Source organism: Thamnophis sirtalis, unplaced genomic scaffold (genome assembly GCF_051295495.1).
Source record: "Thamnophis sirtalis isolate CommonGarterSnake01/CBP01778 unplaced genomic scaffold, rThaSir2_p1.2 scaffold_4, whole genome shotgun sequence".
In the NCBI taxonomy this organism is placed as follows: Eukaryota; Metazoa; Chordata; class Lepidosauria; order Squamata; family Natricidae; genus Thamnophis; species Thamnophis sirtalis.
Window position 1 is genome coordinate 64,330,835 of NW_028261384.1, and position 22,823 is coordinate 64,353,657.

At 45.3% G+C, this 22,823-nt stretch overlaps 1 protein-coding gene across 1 annotated transcript in view; it reads left to right on the top strand.

The window, feature by feature from the left end:
- Positions 1–22,573, top strand: part of LOC148045888 (uncharacterized) — a 60,734-nt gene extending 38,161 nt beyond the window's left edge. Inside the window, exons 2-4 of the mRNA XM_087714400.1 lie at positions 21,648–21,699; positions 21,809–22,042; positions 22,167–22,573. Coding sequence (XP_087570526.1) covers positions 21,648–21,699; positions 21,809–22,042; positions 22,167–22,573 — 693 coding nt within the window. The remainder of the gene's footprint in view (positions 1–21,647; positions 21,700–21,808; positions 22,043–22,166) is intronic.
- The last annotated feature ends 250 nt before the right edge of the window (positions 22,574–22,823 follow it).

The window sequence follows — 22,823 nt, forward strand, 5'->3', positions numbered from 1 at the left end:
TCTAAGAACCATCCAGATGATGCATTGTAATAACCCTACAACAGCGTAATGATATATACATGTATTTACAATTTAGTAAAAGAAATTTGGATATAAATTGTAAATTGTGACTTGGGAAAAAGACCTATAAATTTTATTAACAAATTTTCATTTAGATCTTGTTATAAAGGTGTAAGGTTTTTTGGGGGGTGGGGGCCCTGATGAGAGGAGATGGGGCATAAATAGTAAATTATTTTTTGCCAATTATAATAACAACAAGGAAATGTTAGTGGACATTGTTTAACAATATATACATGCTATGGTAATGGCTAAAGTAACTTGGATTTAAATTTTAGTCAGTGAGTTGGAAAAAAAGGGGGGGCTTAGAAATTTTATTAATTGACTTTTACTTAAAAGATGCTATAAAGGTGTAATGTTATTGGAGGATTTTTTGAAATAGCTAAGGAATGCCATTATGTGGTTAAGTATGAACGATTTGAGGTAAAAGCATGTTCAAATAATTGTAGTCAAATGAGAATTGTGGTAAATTGATAGTAAGATATACAAAGATTTTTGATTTAAAGTGTATATTCTAACATGAACTGTAAGTAATGACTGTGGAAGAAATGCACGAAAGTTATCTGTAACCAATCAACACGCTTTCTACAAGATGTAATGAAGGATGATTCTTTTTTTGTATTTTTGTTCAATTAAAAAAAAAAAAGTCCAGCCACCAGGCTGATGAAGTCAGGGCAGCTCCAAAATGGAAGGATGTGGAAAGAGAAAGTGTTTTCAGCTGTTGAGGAATTTTTACCGTTCTAAAAGAGATTGCCTATAAAAAACTTAAAGTTAATTTAAATTTGAGAACAGAAGAAATAAGCAGCGGAATTAAGCTTTGAATGCTTTTGGACAGTGGGTTATCTTACTTTTTAAATGTTATTTTCATGGATGGAATTTATGCAAGCCTTTTAAAATGAATGGATTAAGTTTTCTTCTTTTTTCATTATTATTTTTTGCAACCTATGGACTAAATTTCTCCTTCTTCATTACTGTGTGTGTTTTCCCCCTTTCTTCTCTATTTTATTTAAGAATTTGACTTTTTTTAACTTGGAATAAAAAAGATACAAAAAGCAACAAAGAAAAACAACAGAGGTTAAGATGACACTACTACTCGGAGGCTGGAGGTTTGTGTATTGGAAATAAAACACTTTTACTTTCCTTACTGATTATTCTGGCTTGGCACTTAAAGGTCGCATTGTTTTGTTTATAGAGAGTGATAAGAAGAAAAGCATACAGATGTTCCTTTGAAGGATATCTTCAACCAGAGAAAAGTGAAAATAAGACCTTATTGTGAATTTATGCTTAATTTTGTAAAAACCTTCCAAGCCAGAGCAGCAGTGTTTGTCAGCTGGAGATAATGGCAAAATCTCAACAGCAGAAAGAAACTTTAAGTTTGCAAAAGATATTGTTAGAAATTCAGATATTATCAAACACATTTAAGAGGATGGAGAAGAAGTTGGAAAATCTAGAGCATCTAACAGTAAAATATGATGAAGAAGCTGGAGATGTTTATCAAGTGGAAAATGTGGAATTTAGAGTCCTAAAAACCAAAGAGAAAAATGACTACAAAGAAATTAAATCTGCTGATATCTATGGTGATTGGTTTGTGTCTGGAAATGGAAAGAGTGGAATATGGAAAGAGGAATTAAATGGAGGGGAACTCTACCCCAGATGGCAAGATACAGAAGAAGAAGAAAATAAAAGAATTTATGGATTTAAAGACAGAAAATTTGTTAGCAACAACATTGAAAACACCACAGACAATTAAAGATAAACTGATTAAGCAAACAGAAGAAGGGCATAGAAATTACATGAGAGACTTAATAAGCAATGAGTTGCAAAGAGGAGTCCATACAAATTTGATTAAGGAGATGATTAGAGGACTGATACCACAAATGGCAGAAGACATGAGATTGTTTTGCTATTGGAAAGTTACAGGTTGATAGATGAAAGGGTATAATCTAAAACTAGTTAAACAGTGAAATTTAGTGACAATAGATATAGTTAAATAAATAATTGATAATGATAATAATGTATACCTATGTATTGCTATGATAAGTAATTTGTATATGAATATTGAATGGTACCTATAAAAGGAAGATTAGAATTTTTTTGGTCATATATGAAGGTTAATAAAAAATAACTAAGTTAAATTTAGTTAAGTTTTGTTTATTAGGGGGAAATGTTATGATAAAAGACACAGTCAAATAAAGGAGGGATAATGATAACAAAAACAACAACTCTGTGTGTGTGTGTGTGTGTGTGTGTGTGTGTGTGTGTGTGTGTGTGCATGCATGAGTACAATATATGGAAAGGGGATGTAAACTGTAAACAGTGATTTGGAAAGGAGGATTAGAAATTTTTGTTACTAAATATTACAGATGTTTAGCCAGAATAGGCCATAAGGATTCAGTGTTATTGGAGGATATTAGAAATAGCAAATGCAATGCCAGTATGTGGTTATGTTTTAAATCTTGATATATTTTATGATGAAGGACATTTAAACAATTATAGTCAAATGAAAATGGAGGTATGATTATGGTAATATGTATAAATATATCTGAGTTAAAATACTTGAGTTAATATGAATTATTCTAACCATGTATGCACTTTTGTCCAAAAAGGTTTTGCTTTTGAACATGTCCACCATATGTGATAATATGTGCCTGAAGTTTGATTATATTTCCAACATTTGGCAGACATGTTTTTAAACATTTTGGCTAATCTTGTCAGTGGTAAGTGCCACCTATAGAATATTTTATTTATTTATTTATTTATTTATTTATTTATTTATTTATTTATTTATTTATTTATTTATTTATTTATTTATTTATTTATTTATTTATTTATTTATTTATTTATTTATTTATTTATCTATCTATCTATCTATTTATTTATTTATTTATTTATTCATTCATTCATTCATTCATTCATTCATTCTATTTGTTTGTTTGTTTGTTTGTTTGTTTGTTTATTTATTTATTTATTTATTTATTTATTTATTATTTATTTATTTATTTATTTATTTATTTATTTATTTATTTATTTATTTATTTATTTATTTATTTATTTATTTATTTATTTATTTATTTATTATTTATTTATTTATTTATTTATTTATTTATTTATTTATTTATTTATTTGTCTTTTATGCCGCCCACTCCCGGAGGACTCTGGGTGGCTCACAAAAGACAAGGGAAAGGGGGGAACGAGACAAAGACAACATATTAAAAACAAAACCAACACTCACAATTTCCGTGGAGGTAGATGCTTCTCAGCTCCCCCCAGCCTGCTGGAACAGCCAGAACTTGGTGGCTTTGCGGAAGGCCAGGAGGGTAGTAAGGGTCCGGATCTCAACAGGGAGCTCGTTCCAGAGGGCCGGAGCTGCAACAGAGAAGGCTCTCCCCCGGGGAGTCGCCAGCCGACATTGGCTGGCAGATGGAATCTGGAGGAGACCCAACCTGTGCGATCTAATTGGTCTGAGAGAGGTAATCGGCAGGAGGCGGTCTCTCAGGTACCCAGGTCCGATGCCATGTAGGGCTTTATAGGTAGCGACCAGCACCTTGAAGCGGATTCGGAGACTAATAGGTAGCCAGTGCAGCTCGCGGAGGATAGGTGTAACGTGGGTGTACCTTGGCTCGCTCGCGCGGCTGCATTCTGGACTAATTGGAATCTTCAAACACTCTTCAAGGGCAGCCCCATGTAGAGCGCATTACAATAATCCAGTCTTGAGGTCACAAGGGCATCAGTGACTGTCTGAAGGGCCTCCCAATCCAGGTAGGGTCGCAATTGGTGCACCAGGCGGACCTAGCAAAGGTCCCCCTGGTCACAGCCGACAGATGGTGTTCTAGAGTCAGCTGTGGGTCCAGGAGGACTCCCAAATTGCGAACCCTCTCTGAGGGGTTCTAATTTCGCCCCCCAGCCTGAGAGATGGAACAGTTGGACAATCTTTGGGAGGGAACATCAGAAGCCACTCGGTCTTGTCTGGATTGAGTGCCAACTTGTTTGCTCCCATCCAGACTCTAACAGCCTCCAGGCACTGGCACATCACTTCTACTGCTTCGCTGAGTTGGCACGGGGCAGACAGATACAGCTGCGTATCGTCTGCATATTGGTGATACTTAATCCCGTGCCGGCGTATGATCTCACCCAGCGGCTTCATGTAGATGTTAAATAGGAGGGGGGACAGGACCGAACCCTGTGGCACCCCATACTTGAGGGGCCTTGGGGTCGATCTCTGCCCTCCGACCAACACCGACTGCGACCTGTCCGAGAGGTAGGAGGAGAACCACCGCAAAACGGTGCCTCCCACCCCCACCTCTCGCAACCATCGCAGAAGGATACCATGGTCGATGGTATCGAAGGCCGCTGAGAGGTCAAGAAGCACAAGGATAGAGGGGTGACCCCTATCCCTGGCCCGCCAGAGATCATCGATCAGCGCGACCAAAGCAGTTTCCATGCTGTAACCAGGCCTGAAACCCAACTGAAAAGAGTCTAGATAATCGGCTTCATCCAAAGACCGTCGGAGTTGCGAGGCCACCACTTTCTCAACAACCTTCCCTACAAAGGGAAGGTTGGGGACTGGACGATAGTTACTCAAAATGGCTGGGTCCAGAGACGATTTCTTCAGGAGGAGTCTCACCACCACATCCTTTAGGAGGGCTGGGAAGATTCCCTCCTGGAGAAAGGTGTTCACAATCATCTGGATCCAGCCGCGTGTCACCTCCCTGCTGGTCGAGACCAGCCAGGAGGGACACGGGTCCAGTATACAAGTGGAGGCACTCACCGGTCCCATGGCATTCTCCACTTCATCAGGAGAAGCCCGTTGAAACTCAATCCATAAAGCATGCTCAAGACCCTCCCCCGGTACCTCGGCTGGTATCGTATTTTATACAGATTTTTCTTGCCATCATCAATTTGTAGTTTCTTTCCCAAAGCTTTTGTCAATTATCTAATTCTAGGGTATATCCAAAATATTTTGCCCATACTATAATTTACCTGTTCATCTTCCATTTTTAAATTTAATAGAAAATTGTATAATTTCTTCATTAACTTTTCATCCACTGTTAACAGTATTTGATCAAATGTTGTTTGCTCTTTATAAAGTCTTAACATTTTTCTCATATTTCTTAACATTTTTCTCATATTTCAAGTCTTAACATTTTTCTCATATTTCAATTGCTTTTGCATTTGTGGCCACCATCATAAATCAACACCCTGTTCCTTGTCATTCTTGTTTAGTTTTTAGTTTCCCTTCCACATTTAAGATAATGTTATATGTTAAAATTTTGTCAAGATTTACCACATTTGGGTGAAAATTGTTGAAAGCCATCCTGGATTTTCATATAAATTTTTGTTTTCACCTTTTTGCATACTAAAAATAGAGCATTCCTGATAGTCTTTGAAAATAACAATGAATTTTGTTCTTACCATACCATAAAAAGCATGCCATCTTAAATGGACTTCATGATCTTCTAAATACAAGTAATCTGAGAGAATGTCTGAGAGTTATCCATTCTTTCACCCATGTTAGTAAACATGCTTGGTAATATACAGTGGTGGGTTTCAAAAAAATTTGGAACCTCTTCTGTAGGTGTGGTCTGCTTTGTGGGAGTGGATTGCCAGATATGTGACCAGGTGAGAGTGGCTGGGCAGTCATATGACTGGATGGGAGTGGCTTGGTAGTCATATGACTAGATGAGAGTGGCTTGGCAGTCATGTGACCGAGTGGGAGTGACCAAGATGATATCACTGAATTATTTGCCCCAATGGATGAACTACAGTAAGATTTTAAAAAGTACATAAAACAATAAAAGAGCTACTTATGGAAGGAAGATGACTGTCCTTGCCAGTCTTCTGTATCACTGACTCCAGTGAATGGGCTGCACAAAGAAGAGACACAGAAATGAATTCTTCCATTTCATGCACTGCATTAGGATGAAACCAGAACACAAAACAATAAAGACCGCTACTTACAGAGGGAAGATTATTACTGCCTTACTGGTCTTCTGCACCACCATGCTGGTACTGCATTAGTTTGTAGTTTGTAGTTTTATTGAACCTGTATGCCGCCCTATTCCCCGAGGGGACTCAGGGCGGCTAACAAACTAAATAGGGGAAAGGGGAAATACAAAAAACGAAAAGACAGACAAATACAAACAGCTTAAAAACTCGTCAACAGCCGCAACAATTCAAGTGGGGCTGGGAACTCATCAGCCCCAGGCCTGCCGGAACAGCCAGGTTTTAACGGCTTTGCGGCAAGGGTCCGAATCTCCACGGGGAGATCGTTCCAGAGGGCCAGAGCAGCCACAGAGAAGGCCCTCCCCCGGGGGGTCGACAATCGACACTGGCTAGTTGATGGAATCCGGAGGAGACCTAATCTGTGGGATCTAATCGGTCGTGAGGAGGTAATTGGCAGAAGGCGGTCTCTCAAGTACCAAGGTCCGATACCATGTAGGGCTTTAAAAGTAATGACTAGCACCTTGAAGTGCATCCGGAGTCCAATAGGCAGCCAGTGCAGCTCACGGAGGATAGGTGTGACGTGGGTGTACCGAGGTGCACCCACAATCGCTCGCGCGGCTGCATTCTGGACAAGCTGCAGTCTCCAAATGCTCTTCAAGGGCTGCCCCATGTAGAGCGCATTACAGTATTCCAGTCTTGAGGTCACAAGGGCGTGAGTGACTGTTGTGAGTGCCTCCCGGTTCAGGTAGGGACGCAATTGGTGCACCAGGCGAACTTGGGCAAATGTCCCCCTGGTCACAGCTGACAAATGATGCTCTAAAGTCAGCTGTGGATCCAGGAGGATTCCCAAATTGCGAACCCTGTCTGAGGGACGTATAATTTCACTCCCCAGCCTGAGAGTTGGAATACAAGGCCAATTATTGGGAGGGAAAAACAGCAGCCACTCGGTCTTGTCGGGATTGAGTACAAGCTTGTTCGCACCCATCCAGACCCTAACAGCCTCCAGGCACTGACACATCATGTCAACTGCTTCACTGAGTTGGCACGGGGCGGACAGATAAAACTGTGTATCATCCGCATATTGGTGGCATTTTACCCCGTGCCGCCAAATGATCTCACCCAGTGGCTTCATGTAGATGTTAAACAGGAGGGGGGACAAGACCGAACCCTGCGGCACCCCATATTTAAGGGGCCTAGGGGGTCAATCTCTGCCCTCCAACCAACACCGACTGCGACCTGTCCGAGAGGTAGGAGGAGAACCACCGAAGGACGGTGCCTCCCACTCCCACCTCCCGTAACCACCGCAGAAGGATACCATGGTCAATGGTATCGAAGGCCGCTGAGAGGTCAAGGAGCACTAGGACAGAGGCGTAACTCCTGTCCCTGGCTCTCCAGAGATCATCGATCAGTGTGCCCAAAGCAGTTTCTGTGCTGTAGCCAGGCCTGAATCCAGACTGAAAGGGGTCTAGATAATCAGTTTCATCCAAGGACCGCTGGAGCTGAGAGGCCACCACTTTCTCAACAACCTTCCCAACAAAGGGGAGGTTGGAGGCTGGACGGTAGTTACTTAGAATGGCTGGATCCAAAGACGGCTTCTTCAGGAGGGGTCTCACCACCACCGCCTTTAAGAGGGGCAGGAAGGTCCCCTCCTGAAGAGAGGCAGTGACTATCGTCTGGATCCAGCCCCGTGTCACCTCTCTGCTGTTAGCAACTAGCCAGGAGGGGCACGGGTCCGGCACGCAAGTGGAGGCGCTCACAGCTCCCATGGCCTTGTCCACTTCCTCAGGTGTGACAAGTTGAAAGTCAATCCATAAATTCCGCTCAAGACCCTCCCCCGGTACCTCGGCTGGCTCTGAGCAATTGGAGTCCAGGTCTGCCCGAAGCCGAGCAACTTTATCCGCAAGAAATTGGACAAATTCCTCAGCTTTACCTTGTAAAGGGTTGCCTGCATCCCTCCCTTTCAAGAGGGAGCGGGTTATTCTGAACAAGGCATCTGGGCGCGACTCAGCGGAAGCAATCAGAGCAGCAAAGTATGTGTTTTTTGTTGTCTGAATTGCCAGGAGGTAGGCTCTGATGCAGGTTTTCAACAGTGCTCGGTCTGACTCGGACTTACTGGCCCTCCAGCGGCGCTCTAGGCATCTCTTTTGGCATTTCATCTCCCGGAGTTCCTAAGTAAACCAAGGAGCCCTCCTGGATCCACTACCTTGGAGAGGCCGTAAAGGCGCAATCCGGTTGAGGGCCTCTGACGTCGCTGAGTTCCAAGCAGCGACCAAGGCCTCGACCGGACTGTGGACAAGAGTATCAGGTATAACACCAAGTGCCATCTGAAAGCCCGGAGGGTCCATAAGGCGCCTGGGGTGGAACCACCTAATCGGTTCCTCCTCCCTACAGTGGGGGATTGGTCTCCGAAAGTCAAGCCTCAGCAGAAAGTGGTCTGACCATGACAGGGGCAAGATCTCAATACCCCTCAAACCAAGATCACAACTCCACTGCTCCGAGAGAAATACAAGGTCAAGCGTGTGACCCGCTGAGTGAGTCAAGCCCTGAATTACTTGGGTCAAGCCCATGGCTGTCATGGAAGCCATGAACTCCTGCGCTCCATCAGAGTGTTCGCCGAGCGAAGGCAAATTGAAATCCTCCAGCACCATAAGCCTGGGGAACTCAACTGCCAGTTCGGCTACTGACTCAAGGAGCAAGGGGAGGGCTGTTGCAATGCTGTTGGGAGGCAGGTACGTTAATAACAAGCCCACTTGACCCTCAAGATCCAACTTCACCAGTAAGGATTCACACCCGACAAGCTCCGGAGCAGGGATCCTGCGAGGAACTAGGAACCCTCGGATAACAATGGCCACTCCCCCACCCCTTTTTCTGGGGTCGCGGCTGATGAAGCACCTGAAAACCCTCTGGGCACATCTCAGTGAGGAGGACACCTCCCTTATGGCCCAGCCAGGTCTCAGTAATACATGCCAGGTCTGCCCTCTCGTCTAAAATTAGGTCCTGGACGAGGGGAACCTTGTGAACTACAGACCTGGCATTTAGCGACAGCAGCCTGAGACCAGGGCCCTGACTATTCACGCCATCTGGCCTTGGAGTGGAACTAGTAGGGCCAGAAGGAGGGATCTCTGTGACATAGCGAACCCTCCTTCCCCGGTAATGGCCAGCCCTAAAGTCCTTGCCATATCTGCCCCTCCCCGTTATGACCGTAATGTTCCGGCCCACTCCCATGTCTAAGGTCCCTCCATCCTCCCCCCTGGCCACCGCATTCCCCGGCAGGCCCTTCGAATCAGACATACTAAGGATGGGATTAGGCCCAGCCCCCCCTGACACTTCTGCACAGCACTCAGCGCAGCAGGTACCCGGCTATGATCCCAACCTTCTCAAACATACCCAGCCATACTATCAGACAATCCCCACAAACAGTTTAAAAACAGAATACAACAATATAATTAATAAAAGTGGGTACATTCAATCAACCACAATCACACCAAGCACTCACCATACTAAAGCACTTTGCACAGGTCTCAGATCTTAAATATTGTGCAATATAGATCTAAAAGTCTGGAAAATAGGCGGGGGGGTTGAACTGGCGGTGGCAAAGGATGGTAAACCGGAGAAACCCCACTTCTCTCCTGCAAGCCAGGTCCAGAGGTCCAAAAGTCAAAGGATCCAAGTAACAGAAAATGGACCGAGATGGAGGGGGGAAGGGCTCGGATATCCTTAACGAGTGCGTAGACTTTCTCACGTGCCGTAAATGTTGTGAATACCGTAAATACCTCCAAGCGACCACAGTCCGCAGCGTCATAGTAAAGAGGCTTAGATAGAATGAACAGGCACTCTCCCCGTTGGTAGTCCAGGGGTTGCAATAGGAGGTAATAAAAATGCCAATACTGGTAGTCCACGGGCTGTGAAAGATGGTAATGCTGGCAGCAGTTGGGACTAAGAGAAACAGTCCAAATGCCCTAGACATATAGTTGAGGGAAGTCAGATGGTCAAAGCCCAGAATTACAAGAGACCAGTGTCGCTGGAAAAGGCAGCAGGAGATGGTATGCAGGGGGTATCTTTCCCCCCCTCTCCTATAGGCCTGGGAGGGTCCAAGATTCTGGGGTGGCTGAGGGGTGGCAGAGGGTCCCCCTGCTCACTGTGAATACCCCCACTCGTCCAAAGTCCCAGGCACCGTAATATAATGAGTTAAACGAGTGCTGTCTGGGATGGTATTCCAGGGACAGTGGCGGGTGGCTATGAGCAAAACAACTGGGGCTGAAACAGCAAGTCCAGGGGCCCTAGAGTTGCAGTTGGAGGAGGCTAGGTATTCAGAAACCAGGCTAAAAGGGAGCCAGATGTCAGGCAGGGGGGTAGTAGCAGTTAGGCTTATATACCGCTTCATAGGGCTTTCAGCCCTCTCTAAGCGGTTTACAGAGTCAGCATATTGCCCCCAACAATCTGGGTCCTCATTTTACCCACCTCAGAAGGATGGAAGGCTGAGTCAACCCTGAGCCGGTGAGATTTGAACAGCCGAACTACAGAACTGCAGTCAGCTGAAGTAGCCTGCAGTGCTCCATTTAACCACTGCGCCACCTCGGCACCTCGGGTGCACAACATCGATGATGGGCTGAAGGAGGAGTTCGCCAGGAGGAAAAGTCCAGCCATGCAGGAAATGAAAAAAGGAGTAGGCCGCACTGATGAAGAAGCTTAGCCAAACAGAGAGGGGGGGAGGGGGCATCCGAAAAGGGGATGGTGACTGTAACACAGTCTGCCACCCACTTCATGCAGCCTTGGCAGCCACCCAGATCGTTCACCCCCCCTCCGGGGCAATGATCATCCAACAAAGTCCCCAAGGGCTCACCAGGTCAGGCGGGCAGCATCAGAGAGCATCTCAGGCATCTCAGGCACCAAGAAACGCCAGAGAATGCCGCCACCACCAGCGCGCCCCCACCATCAAGTAGCCCCGGTGGTTCAGAGGCTGCTGAACGTTGCGTGGGCTGGGGTCGTCCGAGAGTGGTAATCCCCCCAGCTATCTGGTTTCTTCGGGTCCCCCAGATCTCAGACATCCCCAGGGACCCTTCCGGAAGATTTTGCGGTCCATTTGGAAGGCTTCCCTGCGCTTTTTTGTCGGGTTTGAATGGAACGAAAAAGCCCGGTCGCCATTCCAAACCCGCACATGCCGCACATTAGAATTAAACAAGCACACAAAATAATAGAAAAGGAAGATTACTGTCATTTTCTGGGTCTTCTGCACCACCACCTCACCATCTTGCTCCAATAACCTGCACAAAGGAGAAAGGAAGACTTTAACTGCATGCACTTACTATATTAAGTATAAACCCAGCACACCCAGCAATAAAGACAGCTACTTACAGAGGAAGGATGACTGGCCTTGCCAGTCTTCTGAACATCACCTTACCACCTTGCTCCAATAACCTGCACAAAAGAGAGACACAGAAAGGAAGACTTTAATTGCTTGCACTACTATATTAAGCATGAACCCAGCACACCCAGCAATAAACACAGCTACTTAAACACAGCTACTTACAGAGGAAGGGTAACTGGTCTTCTACAGTCTTCTACATCACTAAATCACACTTGCTCCAATGAATGGCCTGCACAAAGAAGAGACACAGAAAGGAAGACTTTAATTGCATGCACTTACACCTTACATAAGAATAACACAATGAAAGAGGTAACTCAATTACTTATTTGTATTATGGTTTTATGGTTCTTGATATTTCCATATTGTTCTTAGGCTTCCAGACTCCTCAATTGCAGCTTTCTTGGTCTTTACTCATGGATCATCAGACATGTGGTGGTGCACTCTGAGCCACTTTTTCACTGCAGGAATTGGGTCCCATCTTCAACAGACATGCCAAGAACACTTATTACTATCAGATTACTTGCGTTTGGAACAATTAGGCGGGTTCTTTGCTCTGAACATATGAGGTTCATTTTTGAGAACCCCCTTTCCACCTCTGCTGAACTAACAGCAATTTTCCTGACAATATCTCTAGCTTTTCTGATACCATCAGGAATTTTGTACTTTGGATTTTTGAGCACATTTTCCAAAAAATCTCTATAGTCGTTCAAATTAATTTTGTAATTAAAAATTTCACCAAATTCAAACAACGCTGCCTCTGCCTCAGCCCATGGAATGAGTACATCTTCAATGTTCCAGTAATCTGGCTCCAAATATGTGATAAAGTGTAACTTGTTTGCGGCTGGCAATTGGCTACCTGTTTTTAGATAGTCACAAACCATCAGCCTTTTCTTCAAATTGGTGATGATGCTTGACAGAAGCTTGTCATGAGGAAGGGCAACAAATTGTTGATTTGGAGCTAAATTGGTGTTTATGAAGGCTTGTGTTTGTAGCATTGCTTCAAGGTTTGTTTCATAAGTGCCCTTTCTCTGTCTAAGCACTTCAAAAGCGTTGATTGTTCGCAATACTAACTTTTCAGCCTTGATGATATCTGTATCTCTCCCTGCAGGGCATTTGACAGAAGAGAAATCTCATTTAGAATATGGATCATGAGGCCAAATCCTTCAAAAAATTTAGATTTTGAGAAGGAGGGGCCAACGTCATGACAACACAATGTGGGGTCTCGACTGTCCGAGGCTGCCGTTGACACTTTTGCCTCTGGATGGTCCAGTAGGACCTAAACCATCCTGGAGAGATGGTGACCAGGAAGACAAAGTCTTGCTGGTCTCAGGGACACTGCAAAGCCCCTGATTGACCCAAGAGAAGCGCTTCAAACCGGTGGCAAACAGGCAGCCCCCAGGCTGACAAAGTCGGAGACGGCTCCGGAAGGAAGTGATAGTGAGTCAGGTAAGGGGTTTTTTTTTACTTTGAGAAAGATTGCCCAAAGAAACCTTTTAAAAAAATAAATAAATTAGTCCTCTAAGTAAAGAATAAAGCGGCAAATTAAATCCTTATTGGACTGCCTTAGAAAGTTTTTGTTCTTGCTTGCAACAATGTTTTGTGGATTGAAGTGATTGTAACATTTCCTGTTTCTCCGCTTGAAGTGAATGGACTGATTTTCCCCCCTCTATTTTTTACCACCTTACTTTGGCTTAAACTAAAACTCTTTTTTTATTTTAACAAATTCTCCCTTCTATTTGTTATAAAATTACACCAAAGACATTTAAAGACTTTTGTTTTCCATAAAATTGAGAAAAAGTATAAAAAAGTGGAATCTGCCATTCGGAAAACTGAGTCTGAATTTTTTTTCTTTGAAACAATGTATCCTTTGTTCACTCCTATTTAATCTCACTGACTTTGTAACTGAAGGATTTGCAACTTGTTTACAAAATCTGATAAAAACAAGGGCACAAATTGCTTTTTGCAGGTGCTCTTGGAAAATATTTTGGCAAGAGAAGGAAAAGGAAAGAAAAAGATAAGAATCCTTCTACTTTGAACAGTACAAAAGAACTTGTGCTTAAGACTTAAAATAAATATAGATATATTCACAACAGAAGTTTGGAAGGGTAGAGTGGCAGTGGCTATTAGACTCCTTTTTTTCTCCTGGATCAATAAAATGGATCAAAAAATGATCCAAAAAAATGGATCCAAAAATGATCAAAAAATGGATCAAAAAATGATCCAAAAATGGATCAAAAATGGATCAATATTTAGATGAAAAAACCTTAAAATTTCAAAACATCCTGGTTGGAATTCAAAATATCTTAGAGGGATTTGGGAGATTTGAGAAGAAATCGGATAGACTATTGTTTATCACAGCAAACGATGATGGGGTTGGAGCCCCAAAAATTAAAGAAGAGAATGAAAATATAGAAGAAAAAGACAAGACAATAGATGAACTTATTAATGGAGCAAATATGGATGAAAGCGGAAAGAATGGAAGATGGAAAAGTGAGTTTGACGATGTCAGCCTCTGCTTTGCTGCCCCTTCAGCTTCCATTGAAACGGGGATGGGGGGCATGGTATTTGGGAAGGGAATCATTATGTGCTGGAGGAAGATTCTAGATGCTGACCTGACCATCTCATTGCGCATGTGGAGGAAGGGAGTTTCCCGCCAAGGTTAACTGTCCAGCATTTCATCCTGGTGATGTTTTTTGAAGATATCTCCCACCTGACAGTTGGGTGAATTATAATTGGACTATGGACTGGGGTGCCAAGGGGAGGGGATTGAATTATACATGATATTCTTTGCTTTCGCGCCTAATTAACCAGATTCAGCTTAGCTTCACTACTGTTCATTTGTAATTAGTAAAAGTATACTTAATTTCAAACAAATGGAGTTGAGTGATTTCTTTCCTGATTATTAAATGAAGTCGCACCTGACAATAAGCTGAATCTCACCTTGCACCCAACCCGGAGCGAACAACTACCGAGGGGGATGCCCTCATAGAAAGAAAAGAAAATGTCTTTGCATGAAAGCGACCAGGAGGAAGACATGGGTGCAACGGCAGCACCATCTCTAACAGAAATGCTAGCTGACCTGAGAGTGGAAGAACCTGCTGTTCGTCCCAGATGGACTTGGGGTGTGGGACAGAAAGAGGAACCTGAGGAATTACAAACTGGAGTCACGAGAAGGAGGCCAAAGAAAAAGCCAGCTGCTGACTGGAGTGGCTCTGGAGAGGAAGACTACAAAATCTCCCACGCCATGGGGCTCCTCGAAGAGGCATGGAGTGAATGCTGAATTCGAGAGAGAGCTGTGGAAAGGGAACCAGCAGAGGAACTGGAGAAAAGGTACTCACTGCATAGCTTAAGGGAGACTGGAGGGGCCGAAGGGGGGTGTGCGCAAGAAAACCCAGCACCAACCTCCCCCCCTCTGGCTAGAGACATTCCGAGAGCAGGGGGTGCCCAGGTGACGCCGGATGGCTAAGGTCCCACCCTTAAGCGTAAAATATGATTGAGAACCCAGAGGTCTCGGGTTGTTTATTATTCAGGTCTGGAATTATATGGAAATATATGGGCCTGATTTAGTCACGGATGAATCTAAAGTGAGAATGGTGTTAATGGCCTTGGAGAAGAAAGCAGCCGACTGGATGGTCGGATTACATAATAGTAACTCCCCTCTCCTGAGGAACTTTGATGACTTTATGGCAGCCATGAGGAGAAGGTTTGACGACCCTTTGACCGAGCGTTGCGCTAGGCTGAAATTTACGGCCCTTAGACAGGGAAAGAAAACTGCCTGAATATGTGCAGGAATTCCAGGAATTGTCAGCCTATATGAGGGGGTGGTCGGAAGAGGCCTTGCTGGATCGATTTGCTGATGGCTTGGATAAAGATGTTTATGAGCAATGCATAAACAGATGCCTTCCCCGTCATTTGGAACCTTGGTATGAGAACGCTGCAGACATTGAGTTAGACTTAATCAGGCTTCATTGCATGGAAGAGGGAGAAGTTGAGAAATCCCCATCACCACCCCCTAAAGCCCCCCACCAAGAAGTGAGGGCAGGGGAGGTTTTGCAGGCAAACCCAAGCCCTCTGCTTGTTTCCGCTGTGGAAAGGAAGGGCATCGTGCTGTGAATTGCTGAGTCCAGCTGACCCACCCCGCTCCACCCTCCAGAGAGAGAGGAAACCTGAGAAGGCTCCAGGCAAGAGGAAGGAGGCCGCCTTCGCTGCAGAAAATGTTTCTCAACGCTTCAAGCCAGAGGAGGGTGGGGAGAAAGCCCCAGCTCGTCTGACGATACTGATGATGAGGATTCTCATCGCTGGGTAAGTTCTCGCTCTGGCCCTATGCTTATCCCAATCGAGCTTAGAGTGCCCTCTTCTGGTGCAAAAGAAAAACTTATGGCTCTATTAGATTCTGTGTGTTCCCGTTGCATGATAAGCCCTGAAATGGTTGAGAAGCTAGGTTTGAAACTAAAGACTTTGAAAATCCCTATTGCTTTTTGCCAAATAGATGGCTCTATTGCGGGGGGTGGTCCTGCTCAATTTTCCACTGAACCAATCGAGATGTGGATGGGTACCCATCAAGAATTGCACCATTGATATTTTACCTGGAGTAAAGCTTCCAAAGCCCCAAATTTATTCAATGACCCCTCGAGAGATGGAGGAAATGAGGAAATTCATTGATAAAAACTTGGAAAGGGGCTTCATTGAACCAGCAAGGCCCAAGGTAGCAGCTCCAGTATTGTTCAGAGAAAAGAAAGATGGCTCTTTCTTTGAATGAAGTCGCACCTGACAGACAAGTTGGAGCTTTATCCCAGATTTCAAGATAAAGGAGAAAAAAAGAGTGAGAAGGATGGAGATAAGAAGAGAAACCTATTCAGAAATAAGTTTGACAACCAAAGATAAGCTAATGTTAATAACATTTCAAGGACAATGAGACTACATGAGAGATCTTGTAAGCAACAAAGTGCAGAGAGAAGTTCATAAAAACTTTGGAAAGCTGAAAAGAGAATTGACACAACAACTGGCAAGAGAGATAAGACTGTCTTGCTACTGGAAAGATACAGGTTGATAATGAAGTTGACAATAAAAGGTTAGCTAATTCTTGGTGATTAATAAGTAGGGATTTTAGTATTTTGTAGACTGTTTTAGATTATCATTGAATGTTTATTCGTTAACATATAATCAACTATGACAATAATAATGAAATGATAACCTTAATTAGTATAAGTAACGTGGCCATAAATTGTAAATTGGGATTTGGTGAAAAGACCTATAAATTTTATTAATACATTTTTGTTTAGACTTTGTTATGAAGGTATAATTAATTTGGGTCTGAAGAGAGGAGATGTGATACAAATAGTAAATATTTTTTGTTAACCACAATAATAATAAAGAAAAGTTAATTGATACTTTTGGTGATTAATAAGTAGGAATGTTAGCATTTTGTAGATTGTTTTAGATTTTAGATTGTTTTAGGACTTAGGAAAAAGACCTATAAATTTTATTAATAAATTCTTGTTTAGAGCTTGCTATAAAGGTATAATCTCTTTTGGGCCTGATGAGAGGAGAGGTGATATAAATAGTAATTAATTTTCAGTCAACTACAATAATAACAAGGAAATGTTAATGGATAATGTTTAATGATATATACATGTGTGTTAACCAGTAAAAGCAAATTGGACATAGGCTTTAATTTGTGAGTTGGGGAGGGAATGCTTAGATATCCTACTAACTGACTTTGTTTTGGAATATGTTATAAAGGTGTAAAGTCATTGGAGGTTTATTGCAGTGACGTGCGGTGACGGTTACCATTGGTGAGGCAAGACTGCAGCAGCGGCGAGAAGCAACGTCCCCAGCACTGTGTCCGACAGGCATCTCGCATTTATGGTGGACATAAACGCGAGACGCCTGTCGGACACAGTGGCGGGGGTGTTGCTTCTCGCCGCCGTCGCGCTCCATCGCCTTGCCCCCGCCTCCTCCGATGAACAATCCTGCTGGACTCACCGCTCTTCTCCTCCTCCTCCTCCTCATCCCCGCTCGGTGCTGGGCTGGCTGCAGCCGGGGCATCAGGATTGTTTGTCGGAGGAGGCGGGGGGGCAAAGCGGTGGAATGCGACGGTGGCGAGAAGCATCTCAGATGGAGCTGGGACACCCGGAAGGCAAGCCGGCGCTTCGGCATGCCTTTAAGTGCCGGCTTGTCTTCCGGGTGTCCTGGCTCCATCTGAGATGCTTCTCGCCACCGTCGCGTTCCACCGCCTTGCCCCCCCACCTCCTCATACGAACAATCCTGCTGTCCCAGCCTGCAGCCAGCCCACCCACCCCCGCCCGACTTGCTCCCTGCCTGGACTCACCACTCTCCTCCTCCTCCTCCGCCCCACTCGATGCTGGGCTTTAAAGGGGTCTCCCCTCCCCAGCCAGCCAGCCAGCCCACCCAGCCAATTCCTCCCCCCACCACCACTGTGTCCAACAGGCCAGGTGTCTCGTGTTTATGGCGGACATAAATGCAAGACGCCTGGCCTGTTGAAACACAGCGGCGAGAACATCCCTGCCGCTTCCGTGCTCTGCCGCCTCACCCCCCTGCCTCCTCCAACCCCACCGCTGTGAAGAAAGAAAAAAAAACACACACAAACCTCACAATAAAAATTAATTTTTTTATTAAATTACAAATTAAATTACAATAAATTTGAATCCCCCCCTCCCTCCGTCCGATCCACCTTTTCCAGCTGTGGAAACTCTCTCAACTCTCCTCTTGTCCGCCCAACGTAAGCGTGCTCAACGTAAGCTCTTAAGGCATGATTCGCTGCTCCCCGATCAGGAGGTGGGAGAATCAGTGCCTCTTTTGCATATGAAAGTGTTCGCTTGTTAACTCCGCCTTAACTTTTAAAAGGCGAACAATTCCTTAGGCAAAAGAGGCTGCAAGTTCTCTGGCCTCCTCCCATAGTTAACACTGAGAGCAGACACCAAGCCACTGTGACTTTGAATCTGGTAGCACCTAACCTGGCTTTAATTATTTAAAAAATATTATTTAAAATTCTTCCTTTCCCCCAGGAGACTGGTGAGGCCCCGCCTCCCCTGCCTCTAGTGACTGCACATCCCTGGTTTATTGAGATTGTGAATGTATGCCAATAGGTGGTTGTGTGTTTAAATACAAATGATTTTAGATAAAACCAAATGAGAATTGTGGTACAGTGATAGTAAAATACATAAATTTTAAATGTACAATTTAATTTGAATGAAGTATATGTGATGATTGTGGAAGAAACACACGAAAGGTATTTGTAACCAATCAACACGCTTTCTACAAGATGTAACGAACGATTATTCTTTTTTGGTGTTTTTGTTTAATTAAAAGAATAAAACTTTTTTTAAAAAATTAGATTTTCAAAATGGGAATCCATGCCTGGGAATCTTTCATTGCCCAGAAAAAACTGATATAGCACTTGATAAGCATGCCACACAGCCATGGTTGCCCTTAAACTACAGGCAGCCCATCTTGGTCCCAAAACTCTGCCAATCTTCACAATTTCAATGCCCAATTGTTCAGAGATTTGGAAAAGGTCATTCTGGCTCTTGCAGGATTTGTGGAAGGTAGTGTGTATTTTATAAAGGAAGATCTTGAAGTGGTTGAGTTGCTTTATTTCTCTTATTGCATCATCCAGCACAAGTTGGAGGCAGTGGTTCAAGCAGTGCCAGATTACGATGTTTGGGAGGTTTGAGCTATTCTGGTGCTGATTTCACATTTTTTTCCAAGCATAACGTTGGCACCATCAGAGCAGAAAGCGATTAAATTATTCTGCAGATATTCAGTGGTAAACCCAACTTTACGCAAGCTTCCCATTGCTGCAGAACATATGGACTCCGCATCTTTCTCTAATTCCAACAGCTCAATCAAAATGGTTGCTGGGCATTCTGGATCCTCAGCTTTTACAAAAACTATCAGCACTGCTTTCATTGAAAGTGTTGAGGCTTCATCGATTAGCACACCTTTAGATTCTTCACAATAATCCTGGAAAACACAGTGGTTTTGATGTCGTTCGCAATGACTTCAATTATTTTCACTACAGATCTCCGTGAATGCAAGCTAACTCCCACATCCACTCCAACCATAGTTAGCAAATTTACCTGCACTTCAATGTCTGAGAATGGATTACATCTTTGCACCAGATCGTAAACAGTACAAAATATTTTTCAAGTACTGGATAAATGTTTGTCAGTTGACTTATCTACAGATTTGATTAAAGAATCCTGCTCCCATTGTTTACTGTTCTCCAAACAAATAAGGTGTGCTTTTGATTGAAAATGTTTCCTTTAATTTTTTTCTGAGCAATATTTGTTGAGTTTCCAAAGTGGGGCATGGGAGGAGTCACACACGGGTATTAACACAGCCCTTTTGACCTGGAGGCTGAGGTAAATCTTGAGGCCACACCTCCATTCCTCCACTGATCTCCCAGATTAACCTCAGTCTCCAGCTCAGGAGTGTTTTACCTGACTCTCCCTCACCTACGAAGACTAGGGGGTTTTGTGTAGACTTTTTTCCTTTCTAGTGTTTTTACCTTCAAGAGAAGTTCCTCGGATTGCTGCATCCATCCTCGATTGTGCTCAGCGCTGCTAACGAAAGCCTTGCTGCCTGCTAGCACATGCGCATGCCCCAAGTGGCCAGACGGTTGTGAAAGGGGGAAGGAGTCTCCGCACTGAGCAGAGTGTGTGGAACAGCTTTTCAGCTTCCAGCAGCCTGGCAAAGGCCTCCGGAGGATTGGGGATCTGGCAGGGATCGCCCCAACACTCCCCAGCTACAAGAGGAGCTCGGGCTGCAGGTCAGCGGCCACCATCTTGCCCCTGCCATCTTGAGCATGTGGGTGAGCGTGTGACCAGCGTTCCTACTATGGATGCCGAGAGTGCTCAAAAGGCACCACCGAAGCCAGAAAAGGCTTTGTAAGGCCCCAACTCTCCCAGCAATCCGGGAGGGCCATGGATTGGTGCCTGCTGGCAACTTGGGCCGTGAATCAGTGGCAGAGAAGAAGCGCGAGCTTGGAGCCATCACGTACAAGAACAAGGCCGGCTAGCAGAGAGGAGGTTGCTGAGCAGCATAACTGTGAGTAATGGCAGAGGCAGTGAGGAGCAGTGGTGCCAGGCCCAGGTCCCCAGGGGATTCAGATCTGGGCAAGAGGATCTCCAGGGGGGCTCCCCCAGTTGCCAGAGGGAGGTCTCCCAGCAAGAAAGGCAACCCCAGGGCCATAGGAAGGGAACCTCTGCGAAGGGGGTTTGAGTTACCAGGGCCTCCACTAGAAGGTTCAGGGCTACCATCAGCCCATCTCCTTCCAGATCTCGCTCCCCTCGCAGGCCTCCTGTTCTGGTAGAGGCCCGGATGGCATCCCCTGGTTCCCCAGGGGGCTCAAGCAGAGGTCACAGCTCTCTATCACCCCCCTATCGCCTGCCCACCCATCTGAGGCTAGGGGAGACCCCTTTGGGTACAGGGCACCCAGCCCTGCCAGACACCAGCTGGCACCACAATCCCCCGAGCCTAGGGATTTCCTGCAACCCCCAGAGCTGCACCCCTCTCTTCCAGAGCTTCCTGAGAGCTTCCAAGAGGTGCTAGCCAGGGCCATAACCCAAGGGATTGCTTCTCGGATGAAGCACCAATCCCAGGGGTCCAGGAGTAGATCTTCCAGGGACCAGTCCAAGAGTCACCAGGATCACCTTAGGTCCTCTGCTACCAGGGAGACCAGGTCACCTTCCCCCTCCACTGCCAGTGAGGCTTCAGATTTGGAGGAGGGGGAGTTGAAAGATGTGGGGTTCTCTGAGGATGAGGAGGCCCAGGGTCCTGAGGCACCCAACATCACCGGACTGTTTCCCCCCTCCTTGTTCAGCTCCTTACTTCATAAGGCCAGGGCCACAGCAGACCTGTATTCCCCTCCACAACCCAGTCCTGCCACCGCCACCCCCGGCCCTAGCAGGGGTAACAAGAAAGGACACTTCCACAGGCCCCAGGTGGAGAAAGAGGAGATTCCCATGCCAGAGATGTTTCTTGAAGTGCTTAAATCCCAGTGGGTTAAGCCAGGGTCTTTTCCGAAACCGAGGGGCAATGAGCGTAGTTTCTATAACCTCAATTCTACCTTTGCCCAAGCACTGCAGTTTCCTTCAGTGGACACTCCAGTTGCCACGCTGGCTTCTGCTTTGACCAGAGTCATCACCAACTGTCTTAAGGCAGAAGACAAGAAGGCAGAAATGATTTTGCATAAGTCATTTCAGGCAATAACCTGGGCCATTAGGACAGCCGCTTCTGCATCCTTTTTCAATAGGTCAACAGTGCTGTGGCTGGAACAGCTGAGAGGCAGGACTCCGGCCATGGAGGTACGTCTCCTGCAGGACATCTACAAGGTGCTGCCAGCCACGCAGTTTTTGGCAGACGCCACGCTGGACATAGTTAAGTATGCTTCTTGAGCTTTGTCATCCTCTGTAGCGTCCAGGCATCTGCTGTGGCTGCGCCACTGGCAGGCGGAGTCTCGGGCTAAGTGGCATCTGGCAGGAGCTGACTACACCGGGGACAAGCTTTTCAGTGCCTCGTTGGATCCTATCTTAGTGGAGGACAAGAATAAGCAAAAGTTCTTCCTGGCTACAACCAGACGATCGGATCACCGACAGGCTCCTTACCCCAGGAGAAAATCCTACTGCCCACCTGACATGGATTACCAGAGTCAGAGGTATCCGGTTCCTAGATATCATAGACAGGAGGACAGACAGTTCTCAAGGGACAGATTTAGAGGCCAGCAGCAGAGCAAGCGGCCCTTTTGAGGAAGGAGCGGCCATTTGTTCTGCAGATTCAAGTGATCCAATCGTGGATCTCCCCATCGGCGGTTGCCTCTCCCTATTTGTGGATGCCTGGGAATGTGTCACCTCAGACAAATGGGTCCTCCAGACGGTTAAACTCGGGCTCCTGCTGGAGTTCCGATCGCAGCCCCTGAATAGATTCCGCATCTTCGCCTCCTCCAGAGATCTGGCCAAACAGGCCCTGAAGGCCAAGGCCATCAAGCACCTGTTAGCCATCAGGGCCATAGAGAGGGTCCCAGATGGGGAGAGGGGTTCTGGATTCTATTTGAACGTGTTTCTGATCCCCAAGAGTTCAGGGGGGTGGAGAGCCATCCTGGATCTTAACCTGCTCAATTCCAGGGTGGTCTACCGTAGGTTCAAGATGGCCTCCCTGAAATCCATCTTAGAAAGCATCTGACAGGGTGATTTCTTGGCCTCCATTGACCTCACAGAGGCCTACCTACACATCAGAATCGCTCCGGAACTTCATAGGTTCCTCAGATTTTCCTACAAGGGCAGTCACTTTCAATATAGGGCCCTTCCCTTTGAGCTGGCTTCAGCCTCCATGACCTTTACCAAGGTGCTGGCCGTGGCCGCGGGTCACCTACGTTCCTTCCCAGTCTGACTTCATTGCTACCTGGATGACATCCTCATCCTAGCCAGGTCCC